Source organism: Anas platyrhynchos, chromosome 2 (assembly GCF_047663525.1).
Source record: "Anas platyrhynchos isolate ZD024472 breed Pekin duck chromosome 2, IASCAAS_PekinDuck_T2T, whole genome shotgun sequence".
Lineage (NCBI taxonomy): Eukaryota > Metazoa > Chordata > Aves > Anseriformes > Anatidae > Anas > Anas platyrhynchos.
This window is the reverse complement of record NC_092588.1, coordinates 40,700,425-40,723,536: the sequence shown is the minus strand read 5'-3', so window position 1 is coordinate 40,723,536 and position 23,112 is coordinate 40,700,425. Positions and strand designations below refer to the sequence as shown.

The following is a 23,112-nucleotide window of genomic DNA, read 5'->3' as shown; positions in this document are numbered from 1 at the left end:
AACCTGGTAACCAGTACTATCTAGAGAAAACTATGCTGATTTTAGGTGGTGATTGGTGAGAAAGAGATTAAAATAATCAGAGAATACAATTAAAAGGGGAAAAAGGTCAATAAATTGGCAAGGCTCTTTGTAAATCTCTGGTATGGAACTGGCAGTCTTATCTGCACAGTCCTACTAGCCTGGTCCCTCTTTAAAGGGTCATCTGTCATTACAGAAATGCTGGCATCTAAATCTGTTTATCTGTGTGTACTAAACCAATAACAAGTGTATCTATTATATTCTAAGGTTTTAGTTCAGTGCAAAGGTGGAAATGGTTTGCTAATCACTCACTAACTCAGCCCATTACAAATAGCTGTATTATTTTGGATATTCAGTCAATTAATTAATTTTTTGCTACTATTTTGCTTCAACAGGGACGTGGGATGTCTTTGTCACAACTAGTGATATTTCTTCTAGTTCCTTGAATCCTAAAATGTCTCTAACTGTGTGTGGTGAAAAAGGTGCCTGTACTTCAGTCATATTTGCAAAAGGATCACTTAAAAAAAAACATGTTTATGAGACTTCAATTGAACTAAATAAGAAATTCAATACTATATTCAAAGTTCGCCTAGAAATTGAAGAAGCTGGAGAAGGAGACACTTGGCATTGCCGTGAGGTAAAAAACAAAAACAAACAAACAAAACAAAAACAAACAAACAAACAAAAAAAACTAAAGTATACTATATATACTTAGTATATATATATATGTACTACATATATTTATTGTAAGATTGTCTTATTTCTGCATTCCATGGTCAGTACTTCTGGTCTCCTTTTGAAATTACATATTTTTTGAATTACAGAAATAAGTGCATCTGGTAATTCAACACTGATAGACTGATAAATTCAGAGAATGCTCAAATTTGTTAAAATAGCTTTGGATTGCAAAAATCTTGTAAATTTAAGTGAATTTCTGGAAGGCGTATGCACAGATGTGCCATTACATATAGCACACCCCGTTGTCTCTTTTTGGAACTGGAGCCACTGACATGCAGTGCAGAATTTATATAACCCCAAGTTGACTGTTACATGTTGTGGACCCAGTGATCTGAGGCAAACAATTAAGCAAGACACCAGAAAAGCCTTTTGATGAAAATATCTGCCATTTAAGTTGGCATGTGAAAAAAAGAAGTGAATAGCAAAAATGACAATCTTTCTTCTGATGTCCAAGACGCTGAAGTTAAAATCTGACATCACACTGGAATTGCTGTGGCACTTTACAAAATGTATCTTTATCCTCTTATGCTGGGAAAATAAAAAGGGGTTTAAGGGAAAGAATAATCTTCTTTCAAACTGCAGCCACACTTTTGCCCACAAATACTTTCATTTTGTTCTCATTACAAATTGGAGAAAAAAAATATTTTTATTTTCTGTTACATGGTACTAAATAGACAACTGAACCTGTTGACACTTAACTGTTAGGCAGGTTGCTAATTTCATCTTCATCACCTAACAAATTTATTGATAAAATTAAGACTGCTTCTTGGAGACAGTGTATCACATAAAAAAGTTGAGAACAGAAACTTGGCTGTTGCAGTGGTATCTATTAATCTGCTTTTCTTCATTAGCTCGTAACAACAACTCAAAGCTGAGTTAGAAAATAATCAGCATACTTCATATAGGAAAAGAAAAGGTACACATTTGTATCAGGTAGAACTCTTTCTCAGAAAGAGAAAGAAAATATAACTACCGGGGTTTTAGGAAGATGTTTGCTCTGTTATTCCATGGATTCTGTAGCAGGACTGGTTGAATTCTTGTATGAAATAACTAGGTTGATATAAGAGTTGTGGATAATAACTATTATCAAAGCCAGGTTATCGTCTGTTTACACTGCTTATTAAATTTACACTGCAGGATGGTCAGTTCTATGCAATTTTATTTTGGTTTTACAAGACTTTCTTCACAGAGGCTGAGATTTCCACCATCTATCACAAGCAGGTGCTTCAGATGGTTGAATTCCATATATAGTTTCAGAATTCAAATTAGAACTGTAACTGCAAAATAATTGCCTTGAAATTTTTGAGAAAAAAGAAATAATTGTAAAGTATCTAGGACAAAAAAACAAAAAACAAAAAAACAAAAAACTTTATTTCTGAAGAATGCAGAAGCTAACTTCTTTATTCTTGATGCTCAGTTCTTGAAGAAATAAAGCACAGTCAATAAAATGTAATTGTCAAGAAACTGTTCAGGAATGCAGATGTTAGTATGAAAGGGAAATGGTATTAACCCTATATTTAGCCTTTCATTTAAAAAATATTTTCAATGTGTCTGCCATAATGAAAAATAATAGGTGTCTTTGGAAGATGAAAAAAAATGCTACAATCTCCCACCAGCAATTGCTAAACAAAGATCATTGAATTTTCTGAGTTAAAGGTTTGGTCATTTTTAAGTGACAGTGAGTTAAGTCATGAAGAAATGAATGAGTAATGAGTAAATTTTCTGTGCTCAGAAAATATAGTTGATATATATATATATATATATAGTTGAAATATATTTTCAACTGTTTTCTCTAGTCTATCTTAAAACAGTTTAGAAAACAGAACTTTTGTCTCCTATTGTACCTGGTAGGGTCATAGTACAAGAAACGTCATTATCAAAATCTCTTTCCTTAAAATAAGACTAAGCTGCATAGATTAGTCAGCATCACCCTTTGACTACTTTATATACAATGTTTAATAGACATTCAAAGTAGTAATATAATCTGTATATTCATATGATACATATGTGCAGATATATCTGTGATATACGTGTCATAAACATGCTCAAATTCAATTATTTTTTTTTTCTCCCAGAAATGCTAATTTTTCTTCCTCCAAATACTCAGAATGAGAAGACATTCTGCCCTAAAAATGTTATGGTTTATTGACATTTCTCACAAGTTGAAATAGGCATATCAACACTTCTTTTTCTCCCATATGCTGAATGAATAGATTAAATAAAGGAACCTTTTTGAACCATTCCAAATCATTTTTTTCCCTGTAGTGCAACAGTCTCTACAGTAATACTGCTGACATTTTAATTATTTTTAATTGGGAAAATCTCTATTTCTTGTCTTTTAAAAATCTGTTTAAAAAAAGAAACATTTTAGACGAATTTATTTCCTCTTCTCTTTTGGTATTGCACTATGTGTACTCTGTCAGTGTCTTTCAGCAGTATGTCTTGTTTGGTCTACAGCAAATGACACATGCTAAAAGTATTTCTTTTTGTTCTTTGGTAAGGTAAAGCTTCAACACAGAGAAACTAAAAATGTTCTGGAATTTCCATTTTGTTGCAACTTTGCAGATGACGAAGGAGTAAGAGTGGCTGAGCGTCCAGTTCTCACAGATGCTTCTCCTTTTCCAGCAGGTTTGTCACAAATCAGAAACACTGGAAAAGATGTGGCCAGTTATGATGGCTCAGATTTTCAGAGCATTCCAGAGGATTTGTCAGAAAAGTATTCATTTTTTATAGAAGTTTCTCAGTTCCTGTAGTTAGTTGTGCATTTTGCATTCCAAGCCTGATTGAGATCAGTTTGGGACACATAAAAGAGCAAGCATGCAGCACTAAAAATATTTAAAATGTTTTGAACGGTATTCAGAGTTCTGCTGTTTCTTGGTAACGTTATCTGGTTCTCTCTCCAAGGAAGTACAGGAGATCCAGAAGAAATAACTCTCGTAATGTCAGATAAGAAGGAAGTCCATCACTCCACAAACATTTGTTTGTATTGACTTTATATTGTTTATACCTTGAGGCATTCTTCTTGTAATTAAATCTATCATGAAACTCCTTCTTGTGAGTTTTTCCTTGATCACCTCAAGACCAGATAGTTTTCATTTGTTCTGTGTTTGTTCACAGATTTGATAACCACAGTTAGTAAGAATGCATAAGCTCTTGTCCTAAATGGATAGTCTACTATTTTTTTTTTCTTTTTTCGTTTTCCTTTTTTTTTTTTTTTTCTGAAAGAGCACAAATGTTTAAACCTTCACAAATGCTGCTACTCTTTCTAAAGTTTCAAACATGAGGACAGATAGTGTTTTCTTACTTCATCTCCGTATTTTTTTATCTTTTTCAATCAAATGTTTTGGTGATGTTCTTTCTTATTTTGGGGGCCAGATCACAAGTGTCCTATACATTTCTCTGGGACTACAACCGGGAAGTTAACATGGTCAGCCAATAAATGCACAGCTGAACATCTGTGAGATACATCAGAGAATATGCATTTCTTGAAATTGTCTGCTGCAGCCAATAACTGTCCTCAGTTGGTAGAGCAGTCAGCCATGGTCTGGACCATTATCATGCAAATGCGAAAGCTGTCATCCATCTGATGGAGTTCAGTTTCATTTGAACTTAGTGGGGCTTGGAGAAGTGATGTTTTTTGAGTAATTTAATGTTATCCTTAGCCTAGGTACATTCCTGAGTGTTATTTATTTCAGTGTATGCAAGTATGCAGTAGAGTATTATTTACATTTTTTTATAATAATTTGCGATCTCTTTGTTTTACTTTTCATTTTCTCTTCTTCCATTATTTCAGGCCCAGTCACAAACTATTTGGTTCATTATTTGTTATTATAGTGGTTCATAATTTTTTATTACAATGCTTCTGTGTTTTTCTAGGTGTTGTAATATTATTTGACCATTTGATCTCTTTGGGCAGGATCAAAAACTAAGAACATGATAGTATTTTTTTAGTTTATTAAAATAACATAGTTATAAATAGTTTATTTAATAAGTAGATAGTTTATTGAATAGATAGTTTATTCAATAACATATTTTAAAAATCTGATTAAGCTTTGTTAAACTTTTAATCTCTTTTTCCCAATAGTGAAAAGCTATGTTCTCTACATCACCACGGGAGCATCTTCTGGCTCAGGAACAGATGCAGATGTGTATGTCACACTGCAAGGCATTTTGGGAGATACTGGCAGACGAAAATTAGTCAGAAAAGGAGATGATAATTTCACTAAAGGAAAGGTATACTTATCATTTATGTATGATATTTTGCACTTTTATAGCCCAGTCCAATTCACAATGGGAGTCCATGTGGGATAGAGTCTACAAAGTCCAATTTGTAATGCTTTGAGATAGTAAGTGTATTTGTGTGTGAATATCTATATATGTATTTTAAGAGGAAAATACTGATGTTTATGCAACTGATGCTAACAATACTGAAAAGTAGTATTGTGACTATATCAAGTACTTTTAGGTTCAATGTTGCAAATATCGAAGGCCTTCAGTTACACGCTAGTGGCTTTCTTGCCTATTTGCTTGACAATAAAGTGATAGAGACTTTAATACCTGTTTTCTTCCCTTTCTAGTCTCCGGGCTGAGGCTCCTTTCCATGGCTTCTGCCTGCTTGCTGCCACTCATTTTGGCTCTTGCTCCCTCTGCAGACAGGCAGCCGCTGCCCTCCACAGATTTCAGAAGTCCGCTAACAGAGTAATTTCCTCACAGAGCAGGAGAGAGTCTCTCAGCTCACAGATGTAGACCAAAGACCAGCATATCTGATACAGATGCATTTGACTGTAGCATTGTCAGTATAAGCATAAATTAGAGAGAGTTTAACTAGTAAAAGTTCTGTAGAAATGTGGGCAGATTTACAGCAGAAAGCATGTCTTTGATGCAAAACCCTGGATAAAGAGGGCGAAATTTTCAGCAAAAAAGTTCATTACAGTTTTTAAATGTGGGGTTAACAAAATGTTTGCATTTTCTGCAGACCTTTATTTTAAAACAAATTTGAAGGTTAAAGCAACTGTAATAATAATAATAATAATAATAATAATAATAATAATAATAATAATAATAATAATAATAATAATGAAATAAACATCAGTTACAGAAAAATTCAAATGGAATAGTTAAAATTTAGGAAGGAAACACTAATATCTCATAACCAGAAATGCAGAACGTATTTTACTATAAAGAGTGCTGTCTATTTTCCTTACAGCTTGTGCACCATTCTACCTTTGTGAGCTCTCAGTGAATACTGTGATTGTGGTAGTCTTTTGAATTAGAAGTATCATATTATATCAAACTATTTCCTTCTGCAGGTGTCAGCTGCCAAATGAATGACAGTTTCTCTAAGGATGCAAGTTTGCAAATCAGCTTAGATTGATAACCAAAGCAGAGGCATGATATGTAAGGTTAGCAGTGGCTCAGTTCCTAGCTATTCTCAGTTTCATGAATTCAATGAGAGTTGAAAGAGGTCATTACCTTGCATAGACCCATTTGAAATGATTATTCATAAGAAAAGTGACAGAGTTAAAATCTTTATTTTTAAGGGACTAAATGTTTGTGGATGAGGGTTCTCAATTTTGAAAAGGCAGAAGTTTGAAAAGAAAAAGTTTGTCTTCCCTAATTTTGAAATTCATATTAAAGTTTATCGATAAACTATGTTTGAGTCATTGGATGTTAGAGCTACTGTACTTTTGCTGTCATAGAGTAGTGAGTTTAATGTAAGTTTTTAAAGATTTTTCCTTAAATGTTCACTATCAGTGTGCACTGAAGTTTTTAATCAAAAGAGACCAGGGATGCACGTGCAGAAATGTTGCCTAGTAGAAAAGAAATTATCTATGAAGATAATCTGAAGGATGTTTTTATGGTGTCTGCTTATACTCCTGTATGGCACAGAATTTTACTTTTTTTACAGAGTAAGAGGCAGAGCTGGCATGTACCCATCTCTTGTTTCCATATTTGGCATTTATAGGAGCAGTATGTGAATGCGACATAGTATTATGCTTATAAGTAGATATTAGCATAGGAATATTTTAGGGCCAAAAAAGAAATTACTTGTAGATAATTAATAGAGAAAACTTATAATTCTAAATCTCAATTTACTCCTTGTTCAGTAAAAATGAACGTATTTGGTTAATTGACAAAGACTAAATTGTTTCTGCAAGCAAGACTCCTGCCTTTGCAGCATTTTCTTCATGGTGGGTTTTGGAAATTTCCCAATGTTTTCTTCCCATTATAAGTAATCTCCAAAAAGACTCTCAAGTGTAGAATGTCTCTTTCTGTACCAACCCAATCACATATTGTGCTGAGCACCCCTGCAGTCAGAGAATCTGGACTTGGTGGTTTAGGGGATTTTGGCATATAACAGACATGGAATTTGCATTCTGAATCTTAACAGTTGTTCTGACATTTTAAAATGTGCTTTTCCTTGCAATAATTTTTCCCCTGACTACACAGTAACAGCTAGTGAACTGGAACAGTGTTTCTGTTAGAAATCACATCGAAATATGGTGTTAGTCCCACAGAATGTCAGGGCTGCTACAAACAACAGCTTAGCAATGCAGAAATGCAAGAAATGTTTAAATATTCAGAAGACCTTGCAGGGGGTTGGAGGTATACTTCTCTCATTTAGCAGGTCTTTTATTTACATGAGCTCAATTACATGATAGTTAAAGAATTAATTCTCTTCTTACATCTGAAAAGTTTCTTTGTGTCTTTCTAAAGTCTTTACATCTGTAAAACCATTGGAGAACTGTTAGATAAAGTACTATGCATGAAATTATTCATTCACCAGTAAACTTCTTGTGGCTCACCCCATGTGAGAGAGAGTAACACTGTCACCAAGACAGCTGAGCTTCTGGTGATCCATTTAGAAAAATAAGTATGAGGCCAAGTGCTGCAAGAGCTGTATTCTTTCAAATTGCTGTGACATTGATGCCTTGTCTGATGTTCTCCTAAAAACTACAAATTTAGACAAAGCAATCTCATTGCACTTCTTCATGCAGTTCAGGTTTCATGAATTCCTAATACTATTTATTCATACTTCATGAGTCAGTTCAGTTCTGATAAATGTTACCTGCTACAAACACTTTCTTGAACCAAGTATGCTCAGTGCAGACATTTTGTAAAAATCTAGACCCAGCTGTGTGAAATCATCTCAGCCTTAACATATCTCTACATTGCTTCTGGCACCCAACGTTTTGCAGCTAATGAAATTCTTTCTGCTTCTTTTATGTGGTCTTTGATAGACTTGCTGTATGTTCTGTCGTATGGCTGTGAGTTACACATAAATTTCCTCTTTGAGAATGTGGCTTTTTTCATATCAATTCAATCAAAGTTCGTAAACTGCACTGAATATGTTATGATTGATATTTAAGTGTTTTAATCTCTGTTTGATGAAAGTGGCCAGTATTAAGTACTCTATGTTAGTGAAAGAGTAAAATCTTCGTGAATTTTTACTTCATTCTATTAGTTGTTGAAAAGATATATCCTTTATCCTGCCCTATATTTAGACATCAACTGCTCAGGTTGGTACCATGGTAACTGCAGCACATACAAAAATTGTCAGTGAGAGGTGACTGTTGGTGTTCAGTTTCCATACTCACAGATTAAGCATTGGCAATTTTAAAAATTACTTCTGTAAAAAAATCCCTGAGTGGCAGAATACACTAAAAAGGGCATGAATGAGGGACAGTGTACTGTGGCCACTATAAAGAAGTCAATATTTGTCTGCAGTGTACACATCACATCATGAATACTGTTATTGTACAAATGCAGATAAACCATTCTCTTATGGAAAGTGTACCTGACATAATGATTAAACAATTGCAAAATGCCATTGATCCAAATGTATTAATCATAGTGACAGGCTGCTGGCCAAGATACAGAAGCAAACAATAAAATGGCCTGGTCATTGAGCAGAAGGATTATACAGATGGAAACTAGGAAAATACGAAATACCATCATACTGAAGGAGAGACTGGTGGAGGTTGTCAGAAACAGTGAGGAGAAAAAACAGAAGGAAAAAACATAACTAAAGCATTATATAAGCCTAGGAGACAGTGGTAAATATTTGAGCCATGTGTGGTTCTTAGCAATACCTCCAGGATGGTATTTCACAGTCAGTAATTACAGTCAGTTAGTAATAAACTTGTAGGAGGTTTGCATAGAACATACCATTGCAATCATACAGTTTGTCTACAGATTCTGCACCTGGGATAGGGCAATTCTATACATATATAGACTATATATAGACAGACTGTGTAACGAGAGGCTGGGGAGCGGCCCTGTGGAACGGGATCTGATGGTTTTGATCAATGGGAAGTTGAACATGAGTCAACAGTGTGCTCTGTCAGCCCATAGGGTGCATCAAGCATGGCATTGCTAGCTGGTCAAAGGGGAGTGATTGTCCTACTCTGCTTTGCACTGGTGTGGCATCACCTCAAGTAGTGTGTGCAGTTTTGGGCACCATCAGATAAGAAGGACAAAACTATTTAGAGAGTGTCCAAAGGAGGGTTATGAAGATGGTGAAGGATCTAGAGGGCAAGAAGTACGAGGAGTGGGTGAGGTAACTTGGTTTATTCAGCCTGGTGAAGAGGAGACTGAGGAGAGACCTTATCATGGTCTACAGGTTCCTCATGAAGGGAGTGGAGGGGTGGGAAGGGAAAAGGTTCTTCACCGGGAGGGTGGTCGGTTACTGGAACAGGCTTCCCGCATAAGTGGTCATGACACCAAGGCTGCTGGAGTTCAAAAAGTGTTCAGACAATACTCTCAGACATACGGTCTGAGTTTTGGTTGGTCCTGAGTGGAGCCAGAAGCTGGACTTAGTGATCCTTATAGGTCCTGTTCAATTCAGGGTATTCTACGGTAAAACAGAGCAGTAGATTAGAGCTGTGTGAATAACAATTTTGGTTTTCTAATGAACTATTGCAAGACAAGAAAAAATATAAAGATATGCTGCCAAAAATTAGAAAGTAGAAAAAATTAATTTGCTCTAAAATTAATTACTTGGCGGGTTGATCTCTGTCTATATAGAGCTGCAAAATAAATATTACAATTTTAAAGATGAAATACATCTCAGAACTTTAATTGCCTATAATGTACACATTCATTCTAACATGATGGTTTGAGTTTATTCTGCAGAAATGAAGTGAAGTAGGAGCTTCCAGGAGGTGGCTACCTACTTTCCTTCCTTCCTTCCTTCCTTCCTTCCTTCCTTCCTTCCTTCCTTCCTTCCTTCCTTCCTTCCTTCCTTCCTTCCTTCCTTCCTTCCTTCCTTCCTTCCCTTCTTTCCTTTCTTTCCTTTCTTTCCTTTCTTTCCTTTCTTTCCTTTCTTTCCTTTCTTTCCTTCTTGTTTGTTTTTGGATATTTATCTTAAAAATTAAATGAGTTATTCCCAGGGGCTACCTTCTGCTTTTTCAAAACTATGGGGAAGTTAATTGTCTTACAAATACTTACTTTAGATAGCAAAAAAATAGGTGAGTGAATTCTATGGTGCATTTATTTCATTAATTTTTACTAATAAAAAAAAAAAAAAAGATAATTTTGAATAAAATACAGCTGAGATTATTATCATGATTTATCACAAATATTAAAAGAGTCGGCTCAACCCAAGCCTGCAGTTTTCAGCAAACAAAGTGTTTAACCACTCCTCCTCAGTGCAACAAGAACTGAATTTACTTTAATGTAAGTTAAATAGTTCAGAAAAATTATCTAATTCAGTGTTAACAGCTTCTAGTGATGAAGGGCTCATCTATTTGAAAAGTTGTTTCAAAGCTTAGATATCCTTTTTTAAAGATTCACGCTATTTTGTGTCTAAATTTGTCAAGCTTTAACTTCTTAAGCACTGGATTTTGTCACAGTTTTGACTCAGCCTGGGTAGCTCTCTTGCACCAAATTTCTGCTGTCTTTGACAGTTTTTATGACAATAAGCAAATCCCTATGCTTGTCTTTGACAACTTAAATAGATTAGGCTGTTTGATTCACTGGAAGGCAGGCTTTCCAGTGATTTATTAACTCCCACAAATCTTTTCAGAGGACTCTTCAGTTTAACACTCTACTTCTTCAAGTGTCATAAATAGCAATTGTTTTTACATCATCTCTAAAATCTTCTTTACCTCCACCTAGATCATGAAAACATTAAAGAGCACAGGTTATGAACTTGCCTCACGACTGTACATCTACCTGAAAATATTCCCCATTTACAGCTGCACTTGGAGATGTACCATTTAGATGCTTTAGAGTCCTATTTTCAGCCAGCTTATGCCCACATGAGAGTCAATAGAATGTTGGAGTGTGGTGTCATAACCAAAACATTATACAATCAAGTGGGTTATTAAAATTAAGGAAAATTATATAATTTCTGTTCTCTTTACCTGTCAAACCAGATCTCAAACCTAGACTGTTATTAAATCAGTCCAACAATCGGGCTGCATCAGATCCATATGAGTCTGACTTTGTTCAAAGTGATCTTTTTCATGTCTGTATGTATTTTTATTTTAATTTCTTTGGTGTAATATAATGCGTGTTCACAGATTTGGATGTGGCTGATGATACCATTTTCTGTAGCAGTCATTCTGCATTTTATTAAGTGTACTATACTTGAAGCCTGATTGAAATGCCTTTTACAACCTAGTTGAATTGTTATAGCTGCTGATTATTATAATGTACCACTATTCTTTCTTATTTCTATTGCTGTTCTATGTATAAAAAATTTGTTTCAAAAAGATTCTACTCCAGTTATACTACGCAAATTAACATAAGGTCAGTTCTAGGGCAGGTATTAATTTTATTTAATTATTTATATTTACAGCCCCTATTCTTTCATTTACTCTCAACTAATCCTGTTGAAAATGGATGAACCATGATAATTGTAAGGTATCAGAAAACTCAGATTATGCGTTCATTGTAATTTTTACTTTTTTATATAAACATAAAGTTTTTAATGAATTTCTGGATGAGAATTTAACGTAAAAGAAAAAAAAAATGCTTGCAAAAATGTCACAGGTTTGGATTTTTCAGATATGTGGAATCCCCTGCTTTTAAAGAAACTTTTGTACAGAGCACAGATTACAAGTGTTGGAGTTACTGTTCAGTTAGTGTCAGAGTTATTGTTCATCCTTCCACTGAGCTGGGTGAAGATATTACTACTACCAGTGCTTTCCATTGCTACTGCTTACCACCCCGTGTTTCCACCCCTTGAGTCTGCTGGCAAAGTGACATACATTCAAGCATTTTTTAGTTTAAGCAATTAATGTTATTAATAGTTTGGGCTTTTCCACTAGGTATATCTTGATAAAATTTGGCTCAACACAATCTGGTTTTGTGGTTGTAGCTGCACAGCTAAAAAGGTGATAATCTCTGTTTAAGAGAAAGCAGTGATGTACAAGCAACTGGGACAGGGTGGTAAAGTTCAGTTAGCACAACTGGAAGGGATGATGTGACCGGAATCTGAAAAGTAATGTATCAGCACAAGTTATTTTTCTAATTTGTCTCCTGTACAGGAATGTTCAGACACTTCCTGATTCTGTCTCAGTGTTACAGGGGCTTTTATCTTGCCTCCCAGTGCTAAAACTCGTTTGACTTCTGTGAGTTTCTCCAGATTAACAAGTGAGATCAAAATAATCAGGCAGAAAATCAATAGGTTTGCTAAGCTTAATAGAAAAGGTCCTTTATCTAGACACTATCTCCTTTTCCAATAAAAGCCTATTAAAATGATAGTAACATTAGCAGTATGGGAAATCACTTGCGCATACAGGTTGATGAAATTAAGCATATGGTGTGTCTTGACTTGCCATTTTCAGTTCTGCTGGGAATATCATCATTAACCAACCATCAGCTCTCAATACTGAGCCTATAAAATGATTGGCATTTTTAAAGGTAAATATTGCATAGTGACTGTTCAAGTGCATCTTCTGTTACAAGAGCTATTGCAACTGCTACTGATATGTTGCCAGCATTGACATTGAAGATCACTGAATAAAGCCAAACTGGGTCATAGATTGAAATTAAATGATCAGAACATGGGTCCAGGGATAAAAAGAAACAATTAAAAATCTGAATATGAGTTAATGAAAATTAAACTCCAATTAGTTTGAAAAGGTTGCTTGCATGATTCTTTTTAAGGATTTTTTCAATGTTTATATTCTTATCTAAAAATACAAAAACTGTCAATTCTATTTTTTTGAGAGGAGTTTTTCTGGGTCACAAAGGATATATGATGTAGGCTCTTACATTGCCAGTTTCAGCTGCTTAGTCTTGGAAAATATCTTTCTTTTTCCAGGCAGCTCTTCTTAAGAAAATTTAGTGGAATATATGTACACACAAATAGTTTCAAGACTATTCTGAGAAAATTCCATATAAGCTCTTATGAATTAGAAAATATGTTTATCAACATTTAACATGCTTTTTTTTTTTTTTTTTCAATCAAATGCAATTTGCTAGTAGTAACTATAAAAACAATTAACATTTTTCTCAAAGGTAAAATTAAAAAGTTTTAATATTCTGTATGTTTCCCTGTCTTCTATGTTCTCTCTTTCTCTTTCCCTTTTTGCAAAAGATTTAAGCCTCCAGTGATTTAAGAGGCCCCCACCTGTATATCAGATAAGAGAGAAAGCATTGTGTGACATACAAGACCTGCCAACAACTCATATGTTTCTTATTATTTATGAGTATTCCATGGTCTGAAATGAAGCCTACAAAAATATTAGCTAAATTATTAATAACGATTGAATTTGTTAAAATTGTAATGAAATATATGTCATAATCTGTCACTTTGCAGACAGTTTACAAAAAGTGGATTAAGTTTGGTGAATAAATCATCTCTAGCAAATTGTTCATCTATCTAACAATCATAGTTGCTGCTTTTTTTCAACTAACTTTTTTTTTTTTTTTTTTGACTCTTGACAACATATGAAGAGAAAAATTAATCTTGTCTGTGAGGTGCATTTACCCCAGTTGTCACAATTCCCAATCTAGTTAATAATTTTTCGGCTTGTAATTTATTAGATGGGTGAATTTTCTGAAGATTTTACCATGGATTTCTGAGATTTTACATGCTTCAAAATAGACAGTTTTAGATTAAACATTGGCAAATGCTGAGGTAGTATGTCTACTGCAAACTGAATGTTGAGTTTTCACAGATGGTTATTCAGCCAAAATATATCTTTCATACATTGCCAATATAAAATTTGTGTTATCTGTGGCTGGATTAGGTTATGAATAACCCAAAGTATGTGCTACACCTGAGTTATTAAATGGTTTCAGATGCACACTAGAGATATCAGTGTACAAATACTTTAGCCAATACTGTGTGAAGAAATTTCTAGTTTAATAAAGTTTACTAACAGTCAAGCAGAGTGCAAGTAGAGTTTACTAACAGTCAAGCAGAGTGCAAGTCAAACTCATCTAGCCTACATTTTAAGAGATAGGAGATAGCACAAGTCTAGCAGTTTGCAGAATATTCTCTGTATGTTTCTTTATTCCTAAGTCTCTCTCCTTTCCAAAAGTGGATCACTGACAACAGATTTTTTGGAGATGGTGATGGTAGTGTCACTAAATTAGTCATCTTGTAGATAACTCTTTTCTCTTAAAAAGAATTCTATTTTAACAACTATTCTAATCTGACAGAAACTTCTTCATATGTTTCCAATAAAATAATTCTTGTACTTTGTATTAATATAAGATCAACATTTGCAAGAAGAGAGGAGTATTTTTAATATACATTTTCACATTTGGAGACTTAAAATATTTCTTTACTATCAGAGACAGGTCTGTATTCTTCTTTCTTGAGTTTACCTGTGATTTACACTCATGTTTTTTACCCATGTTAGGCACAAACTGAAACAAAAGAAGTTCCAGCAGAGTATGAGAAAACACTTCTTTACTGTGAGGGTGACAGAGCACTGGAGCAGTTTGACCAGAGAGGCTATGGAGTCTTCTCTGGAGATAACCAAGACCCATCTGGATGTGACCCTGTGCTTTAGGTTACCCTGCTTGGTAGGGGTCTTGGACTTCATGACCTCCAGAGGTCCCTCGACCCTTCTGTGATTCTGTGGTTCTGTGATGTTCCATCTTCGTGTATTTTTAATACAGTTTATTTTTAAAGTGTAGCAAGCCTACACTTACTGAATATGCTTTTTCAAGCATAATACTGTACCTTTACCAATACAGTTAAAGACAAAATAAAACAGTGATGAAACTCGTATCACAATTAAGGTAAATTCAGAATTCAGATTAGTGGATTCAGTCATCAAATAAATCCAGTAGATAATAATACATAATTGTGCTGTTGACACTAAATGCTGCTTTTTTTGACTTAACTATGGAAAATGTAGAGGAGCCTCTTTCCTTAAGGTCTCACATTCTATCTAAAATTTCAGCCCTTTTACTCTGCTGCTGAAGTGCATGACTATCCTGAAAACCTTCACTTCCATCTTACACTTTTGCCAGTCTAAATTCCCTGAGCAGCTGATAACCTTGAGTCATCATAAGGAAGTACAGCAATTCAAGTGCCTGTTTAACACTTTTTCCTTAAAATCACTGTCAGCTTGCTGTTCTCATTTTCCTTTCACACGATAACACGGAGGTGACTTAGTAAAAACTGATGGTTAGATGATGCACCATAGCAGCTTTTGAATAACACTGTTTTTCAGTCTAGATGAAACCACTGAGTAAGTCAACATCAGGTTAGCAATTATTTTTAGGAAACTATTAAAGACATTGTTCCCAACATACATGTTTACATGTATATATTAATGAAAAAATAGGAAAAAAAAAAAGTTAAAACTTTCCCAACAAGAATGTATCTGAAGAAAAAAAGTTTGCAATTTTTCTGTGGTTTATTTATATATATATGTATATAATATATATATATAGGTGCCTTTAATATTTATATAATATTTATATAATATTAATAATATAATATAATAAATTAATAATATAATATATAATATTAATATATATATAATATAATATATATATTATATTAATAATATAATATAATAAACATAATATATTTATAGGTGCCTATAATATATATATATATGGGTGCCTTTATATATTTTTTTTATATTTATATATTTATATCTGCATTTTCAAACTCAATATTTTAACTCATGGAGGGTCTCATTCTTGACAGTATTAAGCAAAGTATCACCAGCAGGTCAAGAGTGATGATCCTTACTGTCTACTCAGAGTTGGTGAGGCTGCACCTGGAGTACTGGGTGACTGAATAGTGGCACAGGTTGCTTAGAGAGGTTGTGAAATCTCCCTCCTGGAGGTCTTCCAACCACAACCATTCTGTGATGCTGTGATTATGTTGCAAGCTGATCAGGCTGCTCAAATCTTTCATCAGTTCTTCACCTGGAACTTCTTGCTGATGGTGCAAGAGTTCAGTTTTTCTCTGTTTAGTCTCTGTATAATCCTTTGAATAAAGATTGTTACCATGTTGGTCTGGACAAGCATCTTCAGGGTGAATTAGACAAAGACTTCATAGGATTCAGTTATCATTATTGTGATTCAATCTCCTCAAAAACATATTTATAAATAAATCATGTAGCATATTCCAAAAAATACTAATTTTTACCAGTTATGAACCTTAATAGAAATGAGATGATAATTCATAACTCTACAAAGCAAAGCATTTGGAAGATCTCTATGCCAAGAAATTAATCTCTTCTTTCCAGCTGAGAAAGTAGGTGTGAGACACAATCAGCCAAAATCACATATTGTGGCAATATTTAATATCTGACAGCTCAACATTTTCTTTAGGGATCCTTCATGAGTGTTATTAACATTAAAAAAATAAATAAAAGATAGTGGACTTTTTGACATATAAGGAATATTATAACTAACCTAAGCTTATAAGCTTTTTCTAATATTCTCATTAAATTCAATTATTATTATAACTAATTATATATATATATATTCTCATTATATATAATAATTATTATAACTAATCCTATATTGATTCAAATCTGGGACCAAGTTTGTCATTCTTTCCTCAGAGAATAAAATGTTATTTCTGCCATTCTTATTCCCTGCATTTCATCCCTCAAAAGAGAGACATGGCTAGTCTATCTTATTGAAAGTAAGAAATATTTAAAATGTTGTTCCACATCTTTAAATGTGAAATTTGGTTATGAAAATCTCTCAAGAAATGAGCATGAGCAGTGGATTGGTCTGGAGTTGGAATTGTTTTAGCAGTAGATTACAGAATCACTGAGGGAGTCCTGCTTAATGCAGGAGCTTTGTGTCTTTAAACTTGTCATCTCTGGTTCTGTTGGTATATATTGAATTACCGGGAAAAAAAATCCTGATTTTCCTCTCACTTTCATATTTCAAAATACAGTGCTAACTTAGTTTGATCATTCTGTTTCTCTATTCATGTCTTTCATCTTTTTAATTCTGAATGTTCTAGGTAGATGTTTTTCGAGTAGAAGCAGTAGATATTGGGACTCTGCAAAAGATGGTGGTTGAGAAAGGAAAAGGCTCTGACTGGCTTCTGGAGAAGATTACTGTGAAAGACTCAGCAGCTGCTGGGAAAGAAACATTGTTCATTGCTCAAACATGGCTTAAAGACAGACGTGATGGAAAAAGTAACTCAGTAACTCTGAATGCCACAGGTCAGTATTGTTTTGAAACTATCATTTGTTAAGAAATTCATTCCAAACTGAAGAATGCACCTATGTGATTTGCTTCTATAAACAAGTTATGGTATAAAACATTTCAATAAAGCATGTCATTATATAAGGAATAGATGTGTCTGAACACATCAGTTCTAGTTGCTTTTTAGTACTATTTGATAACCACTATTTGCAAGAGGTTAATATGTGTTTTGTTAGTCTAGATTTACAGTGGAGGCAACGGCTGCATCGGCAAGTTTTACTTCTACTTTGGAACTTACAAACACTTTTTAAAGCTTCAAATGCTTCTGCTTGCCATTTGATAGGCATAGGAAAAGTGGGGTGGATAGTAGGGCAAACTCTGTTTAAGCAGTGGAGAATGTGTCACCATTGTATTCAAGACTGTTTAACATGATTTATGCCACAATGTTAGGGTAGTTTTTCCCAGAAACTGGGCATACATTTGGCTGATGCCAAGTGGGGACACCTAGAGCAGGCTGTTAAGATGGCTGTTGAAGATCTCTGATCTTCAACAACTGACAACCTGTGTCAGTGCTGAATCACCTGCATAGCACAGAAATGATTCCCGATGTTCAGAGGGATCCTCCTGAGTTCCTGTTTATGCCCATTGCCTCTTGTCCTGGCACTGGGCACCATTGCATGTATGTAATGTATATTTAGTGTATATAATGTTATACAATATGGTTTTACACACACACACACAAAGAAAATAGAAGGGGGGGGAAAAAACAAACAAACAAACAAAAAACCCCTTTTGATTATTTCTCCAAGAATACATTTATTTGGTAGAAGATTATTTTATTGTATTGTATTGTATTTATTTTCTGTGAGTTTTTTTTTTATACAATAAATGGCAAATTAAGCTTGGTTGAAAGTGGTTGAAAGAAGACTTTGGTCTATACTGTCTGTACCAACAGATAGACCAATTCATCTATACCAATAGTAGTTTTGGTCTTTAACAAGTGCCACTGAAACCAATGGGAGATGCTGTCAGTGGGAGGAACATCAACTCCTAAAATGGGCATTAAAAGAATCCCATTAGTTCTGAGCATAAATTGTATAAATGAAACAGAAATGTTTTAAAATGAAAAATACTTGAATCTTCAGGTTACAACCATTCCATAGTAAAGTGCTAGCTGTAGAATCAGTTCTTTAAATATACTAATATGTAGGAGATGGTGTTTAAGTAGAAAATTACATTGTACACTGCCTAGTTAAATCAATTTAAATGATACTATACTTAGTCATTTGCCTCGGTAGGCATGCAGACATTTATTATCATTTAGACATGGTTTTACAAAAGTATTAATTTGGTCTTCAATCTTTTTTAATTAGAAATTCAGGAGAGGAAGAGCACTTCTGCCTGGCCTTTAGGAAAAGAGCACATGAATTCAGGTATAGCTCTCACAATTGCATCTACTGATTTATTCATCAGTTTTGAAATAATAATATGAAAATATTTTCATCACAATATGGCATTACATTTACTGGTGCTGACATTAGTTTCCCTTCTGTGATAGTAAGAAATGTCAACATACTTACGGAGCTGATCTACACTTAAATGCTCCCCATTTAGACTAAGACACATCTTAGGAATATTACCTCAGGTACCTTGGTTAACATATGAAATCAGGAACACCTTCTAATCTTTTTTTTTTTCATTTTATTTTCCTTATTTTATTTGTTCAGAAGGCAGATGGAGAATTTATTTCACCAAACATCAAGAAGAAACAAAAAAAGACTTTGAAAAGTTGTCAGAAAATATATCCAAGTTGGTTATGTTTTTTTATGGAAGCAACGGCAAGTCAAATCCGGTTTCCATGGAAAACAAAGTGGAGCATCAGGCTAAGAACCAAATAACATATGATGTAAAATAATATATAGATTTGTCTATATTTGCATATTCTTTGATTTTCCTTTTAAAGAAAGATAATCATATACATGCTGAAAATATTGAAGATATTATTCTTTAAATAATCGAGAAAAGGAGAATTGAAATTTTGGGTTGCATACTTCATTTTAAAGTTTTGGATTTCTCAGGTTCATGATGATCAAGTATATTCTTTTTTTTTTTAATGTTAACAAATTGTCATATTTAATAATGCCTATCAATTTAAATGACATCAAGTATTTACATTTAAATATCAGTGTAGTGTGCAATATGAATTTGATAGAATAATTATAATGAATGCCCCTGGAGTATAAAGTTAATTTTTTTCCGTAAGTGCCTAAAGTCAACCTGGTTGTTCTGCTTTGGAACTCAGTGGGACTTACAGAACTAGTACTGATGCAAATGGGGCTAGGTCAGTGCTGATCCCCGAGAAGAAAACTTCCTCTCTCCTACACATGTATCTATGTTTATTTTTGGACACTAACTTGTAGTTTTGTTGCTTCCTAGATATATTTACCATCTGATTTGGGGATGGTTTATAAAGTGAGACTTGGACTCCAGAGTTTGGAAAACAGCATATCACAGTTGTCTCTTCATCACTTTAAAATGCAGAACACATCCACCCTGGATACCTTTAGCCTGACTATAAATAAAACACTTCCTCTTTCTCTTAATGGAGACAGATGGATTGAATTCCCTGTAGAGTGGCCATTAAAAGAAACACTTTCTGGTAGGTATAAATGTACATTAAGGTAGTAGAGTGGTACAGGAAGTTAACACATCCTAATATTACAATTGGAATCTTTATCAAAACAGAAAATTTTGTTGTATTTATTTAATGATAAATAAAGCGTGGATAAGAATTTTAAATGTGTGAAGGAAAATGATATTCACTCAGCTTAATGCCTGTGTACCATAAAGTGTGAAATGCAATGCTCAGTTGATAGCACAGAAACTTTATTATAAGCTACATAGAATAGTGGTAAGAAATATTCTTTTCTTGCAATATCATAATATTTCTGTTCTCCTGTATTTAGTCTTCAGTGGCTCATATTACTGACATTAAAAATACAATTTTTTTAGCTCATTTTTTATTAACCGATTTTTTTTGATTTTTGTGTGTTGCACACAAAGATTCTTGGGAGAAAAAAAAAAAAAACAAAAAAAAACCCACAACAACAATACTAAAAACTATACAAAACAAAACCCAACCAAACAAGAAAATACAACCACCACCAAGCCCTCCCCCCCCAAACTAAACATCATTACTGCCTTTATATACTCCAAATATTTATGTCTGTTACAATTAGCTCAACTGTCTTACATATAATCTTTGTAAAGCAAAATAAAAGATATCCTTTCACCTAAAGTCTACTTTACCTTCCATGTGTTTATAATGTGATACTTACTAAATGCTACCATTTGCCAAACAATTCTCAATTTAATAAACAGACCAAGTAATGATACTTGAAATCATTGAAATCATTTCTGCCTGAGTTTTATGCAGAAGACAAATGAGTTATCTGAGTAAAGAATAAGTCAATTATTCAGAATAAGTCAGTGTTATATGAACTATTCCAATACACTTTGAACTGGAATTTATGGCCCAGTTTCAGGGAGATGTTTATATATTTCTAAATGTAAGCATGCAAAAAAAAATCTGAGTAGAATTAACAGGTTGGTGGGTTTTATTTATTTATTTTTCTTTTCATATTTTGACTGTAACTGAAAATTTAAATTTCATATTTAAGCTTTAGATTTTGTATTGCTTAGAGCTGTTATTTTCACTTGAAACAAAGACTTGTGCAGTAACGAATACAGAGTAGGGCTTAATGGCTTTGGTCTCCTATACACAAGATTGAAACAAGGACCTTCAGATTAATATAAAAACATGACTGTACCCCTTGCAAAAGACAGATCACTGTCACATGCAGATATATAGAGGGTACTTATACATGCACACAGAAAGTGAGAGAAAGATGCAGCATGGATGACAAATAGGCAGTGAGACTGGAGCCCTAATGACCTTGATTCTTACTCTGGTTCCATCACTGACCTATTGGTTGAAAAAATCACTTACCTATCCCTTGTGTTTTCTTTGTTGTTGTTGTTGTTTGTTTGTTTGTTTGGAGGGTTGGGAGGTGGGCTAGTGGCAGCAGGGGAGTTTGTAATATTTTCCTTCTTTGTAATATACTTTGAGATCAAGAGGTAAAAATCACAAATAAGGAATAGGTAACATTATCTATATGTTCATGTAAAAGAACAAGCAAACAAAAAGGTCATCTCCGTTGCATTTATTTCTTTCCACATAGGGTTTAGAAGTGTTCAGTGAGGGATTTGTAACCACAAGGAAAAAAAAAATAAGGACAGTGTGAAACATTCCCCAAATCTTTGCCATTTTATGTCCAAGAGAGCTTTAAGCAGCTCCACAGCAGGTTGCACACATGGAGTTCAAAGCGGTCCTTTACACACAAACCTGCTTGAAATTTATTGTGCAAAACAGATCTGCTTCTCTGCCAGATTTCTATATCTAATTTATTTTCTCTTCGGTTTTCTTTTTCTCAGCTAAAAGGAAAACCAGTATTGTGCTAATTGAAATGGAAAGCAGCTGATCATAATCACCTTAAGTGAGAAGCTGTGTGCTGTTGAATTTCAGATACAGCTCAGTATACTGTCATTCATAGAGTCTCTCAGTTGTCTTTTCCATTTTTTCATTTTGTACTTGGGACTGTGATGAAGCATATCCTAATGGCTAATTGAAGCCATCAAAATACAGCTGATAAATTACATTGCAAGCCCTGGAGATCTGGCTATGTACCAGTCCATATGTGCCTTTGGGTATATTAATGGGGAGAGGCCTCCAACTGAGTATATGCATAGATTCTCTGTAGCGTACCTTCCTTTGAGATGCTTGCACCTCAAGAATCCCCAGGGATAAAACAGTGCTCTCTCACAGGTTTGTACAGAAGGTGAATGAATTTTACACTACTGTAGCATTTAATGCAAAACAATGAACTAGTGAAAAGGTAAAATAAAAATGCATTATGTTACTTTCAAATAACTGATTATTTTCACAAGGTAAAAATAGCGTCATAATTCACACAGAGATTATGAAATCATTGGAATTTTATAAAATTACCAGAGTTGTAACATTCATATATGTATTGTCCTTATTGGATGTACCTTCTTTTCAGAGATTTCCCTTCATCTTTCCTCCCTCCAATCTATTCAATTCACTACAGAGATAAAAGCTTATTTGCCCACACCTATAATGGTTTGATCCCACTACCTGAACAAAGACCACCGTTTGAGGATTTTAGCCCTCTTCCCTGGCCTACATCAGTTCCCTTCAATTGCTTCTCTTTTTAAAAAGTACTCTGCCAGTTCTAACCCCCATATAATCTGTTCCAAAGTTCATTTAACTCTAACTTTAATTGACTACAGTGTGTCAGGGCCATGATAAGACAATAGCTTTTACTTGCCCTGGGAAGTATGGGACCTGGGACTGAGACCTGACCTCTAGTCATGCCCCTTCTGCACATGAGCATAGGGCATCCATTTAAGATCATGCCTGAGCTGCATTAGATAAGCACCAGCCTTTAGACCTGTCTCTGGCCCCATCTTCTGAATAGACTTAGGACAAATGCTGTAGCCTTGTGTCCAGTTCTGTCTTTGGCCCTTTGCCCAGCTGTTCCCAGCTGGACCACCAGGATGTATCCCAGATCTGATTCATAATTTGCCATGTTTGGGACTGCTGATGGCTCTGCCTGCCACATGCAGATGCTGCAGGACAGTTCCCTGGCTTTTTTATTTTAAATATTTTTCCTT

General features: G+C 34.3%; 1 protein-coding gene across 3 annotated transcripts in view; it reads left to right on the top strand.

The window, feature by feature from the left end:
- Positions 1-23,112, top strand: part of RP1 (RP1 axonemal microtubule associated) — a 216,958-nt gene that overhangs the window by 180,540 nt on the left and 13,306 nt on the right. For all 3 annotated transcript variants that reach the window (XM_072034607.1, XM_038175398.2, XM_038175399.2), the window contains 7 exons: positions 414-655; positions 3,258-3,384; positions 4,841-4,989; positions 17,168-17,372; positions 18,729-18,788; positions 19,083-19,261; positions 19,792-20,014. In XM_072034607.1, coding sequence (XP_071890708.1) covers positions 414-655; positions 3,258-3,384; positions 4,841-4,989; positions 17,168-17,372; positions 18,729-18,788; positions 19,083-19,261; positions 19,792-20,014 — 1,185 coding nt within the window. The remainder of the gene's footprint in view (positions 1-413; positions 656-3,257; positions 3,385-4,840; positions 4,990-17,167; positions 17,373-18,728; positions 18,789-19,082; positions 19,262-19,791; positions 20,015-23,112) is intronic.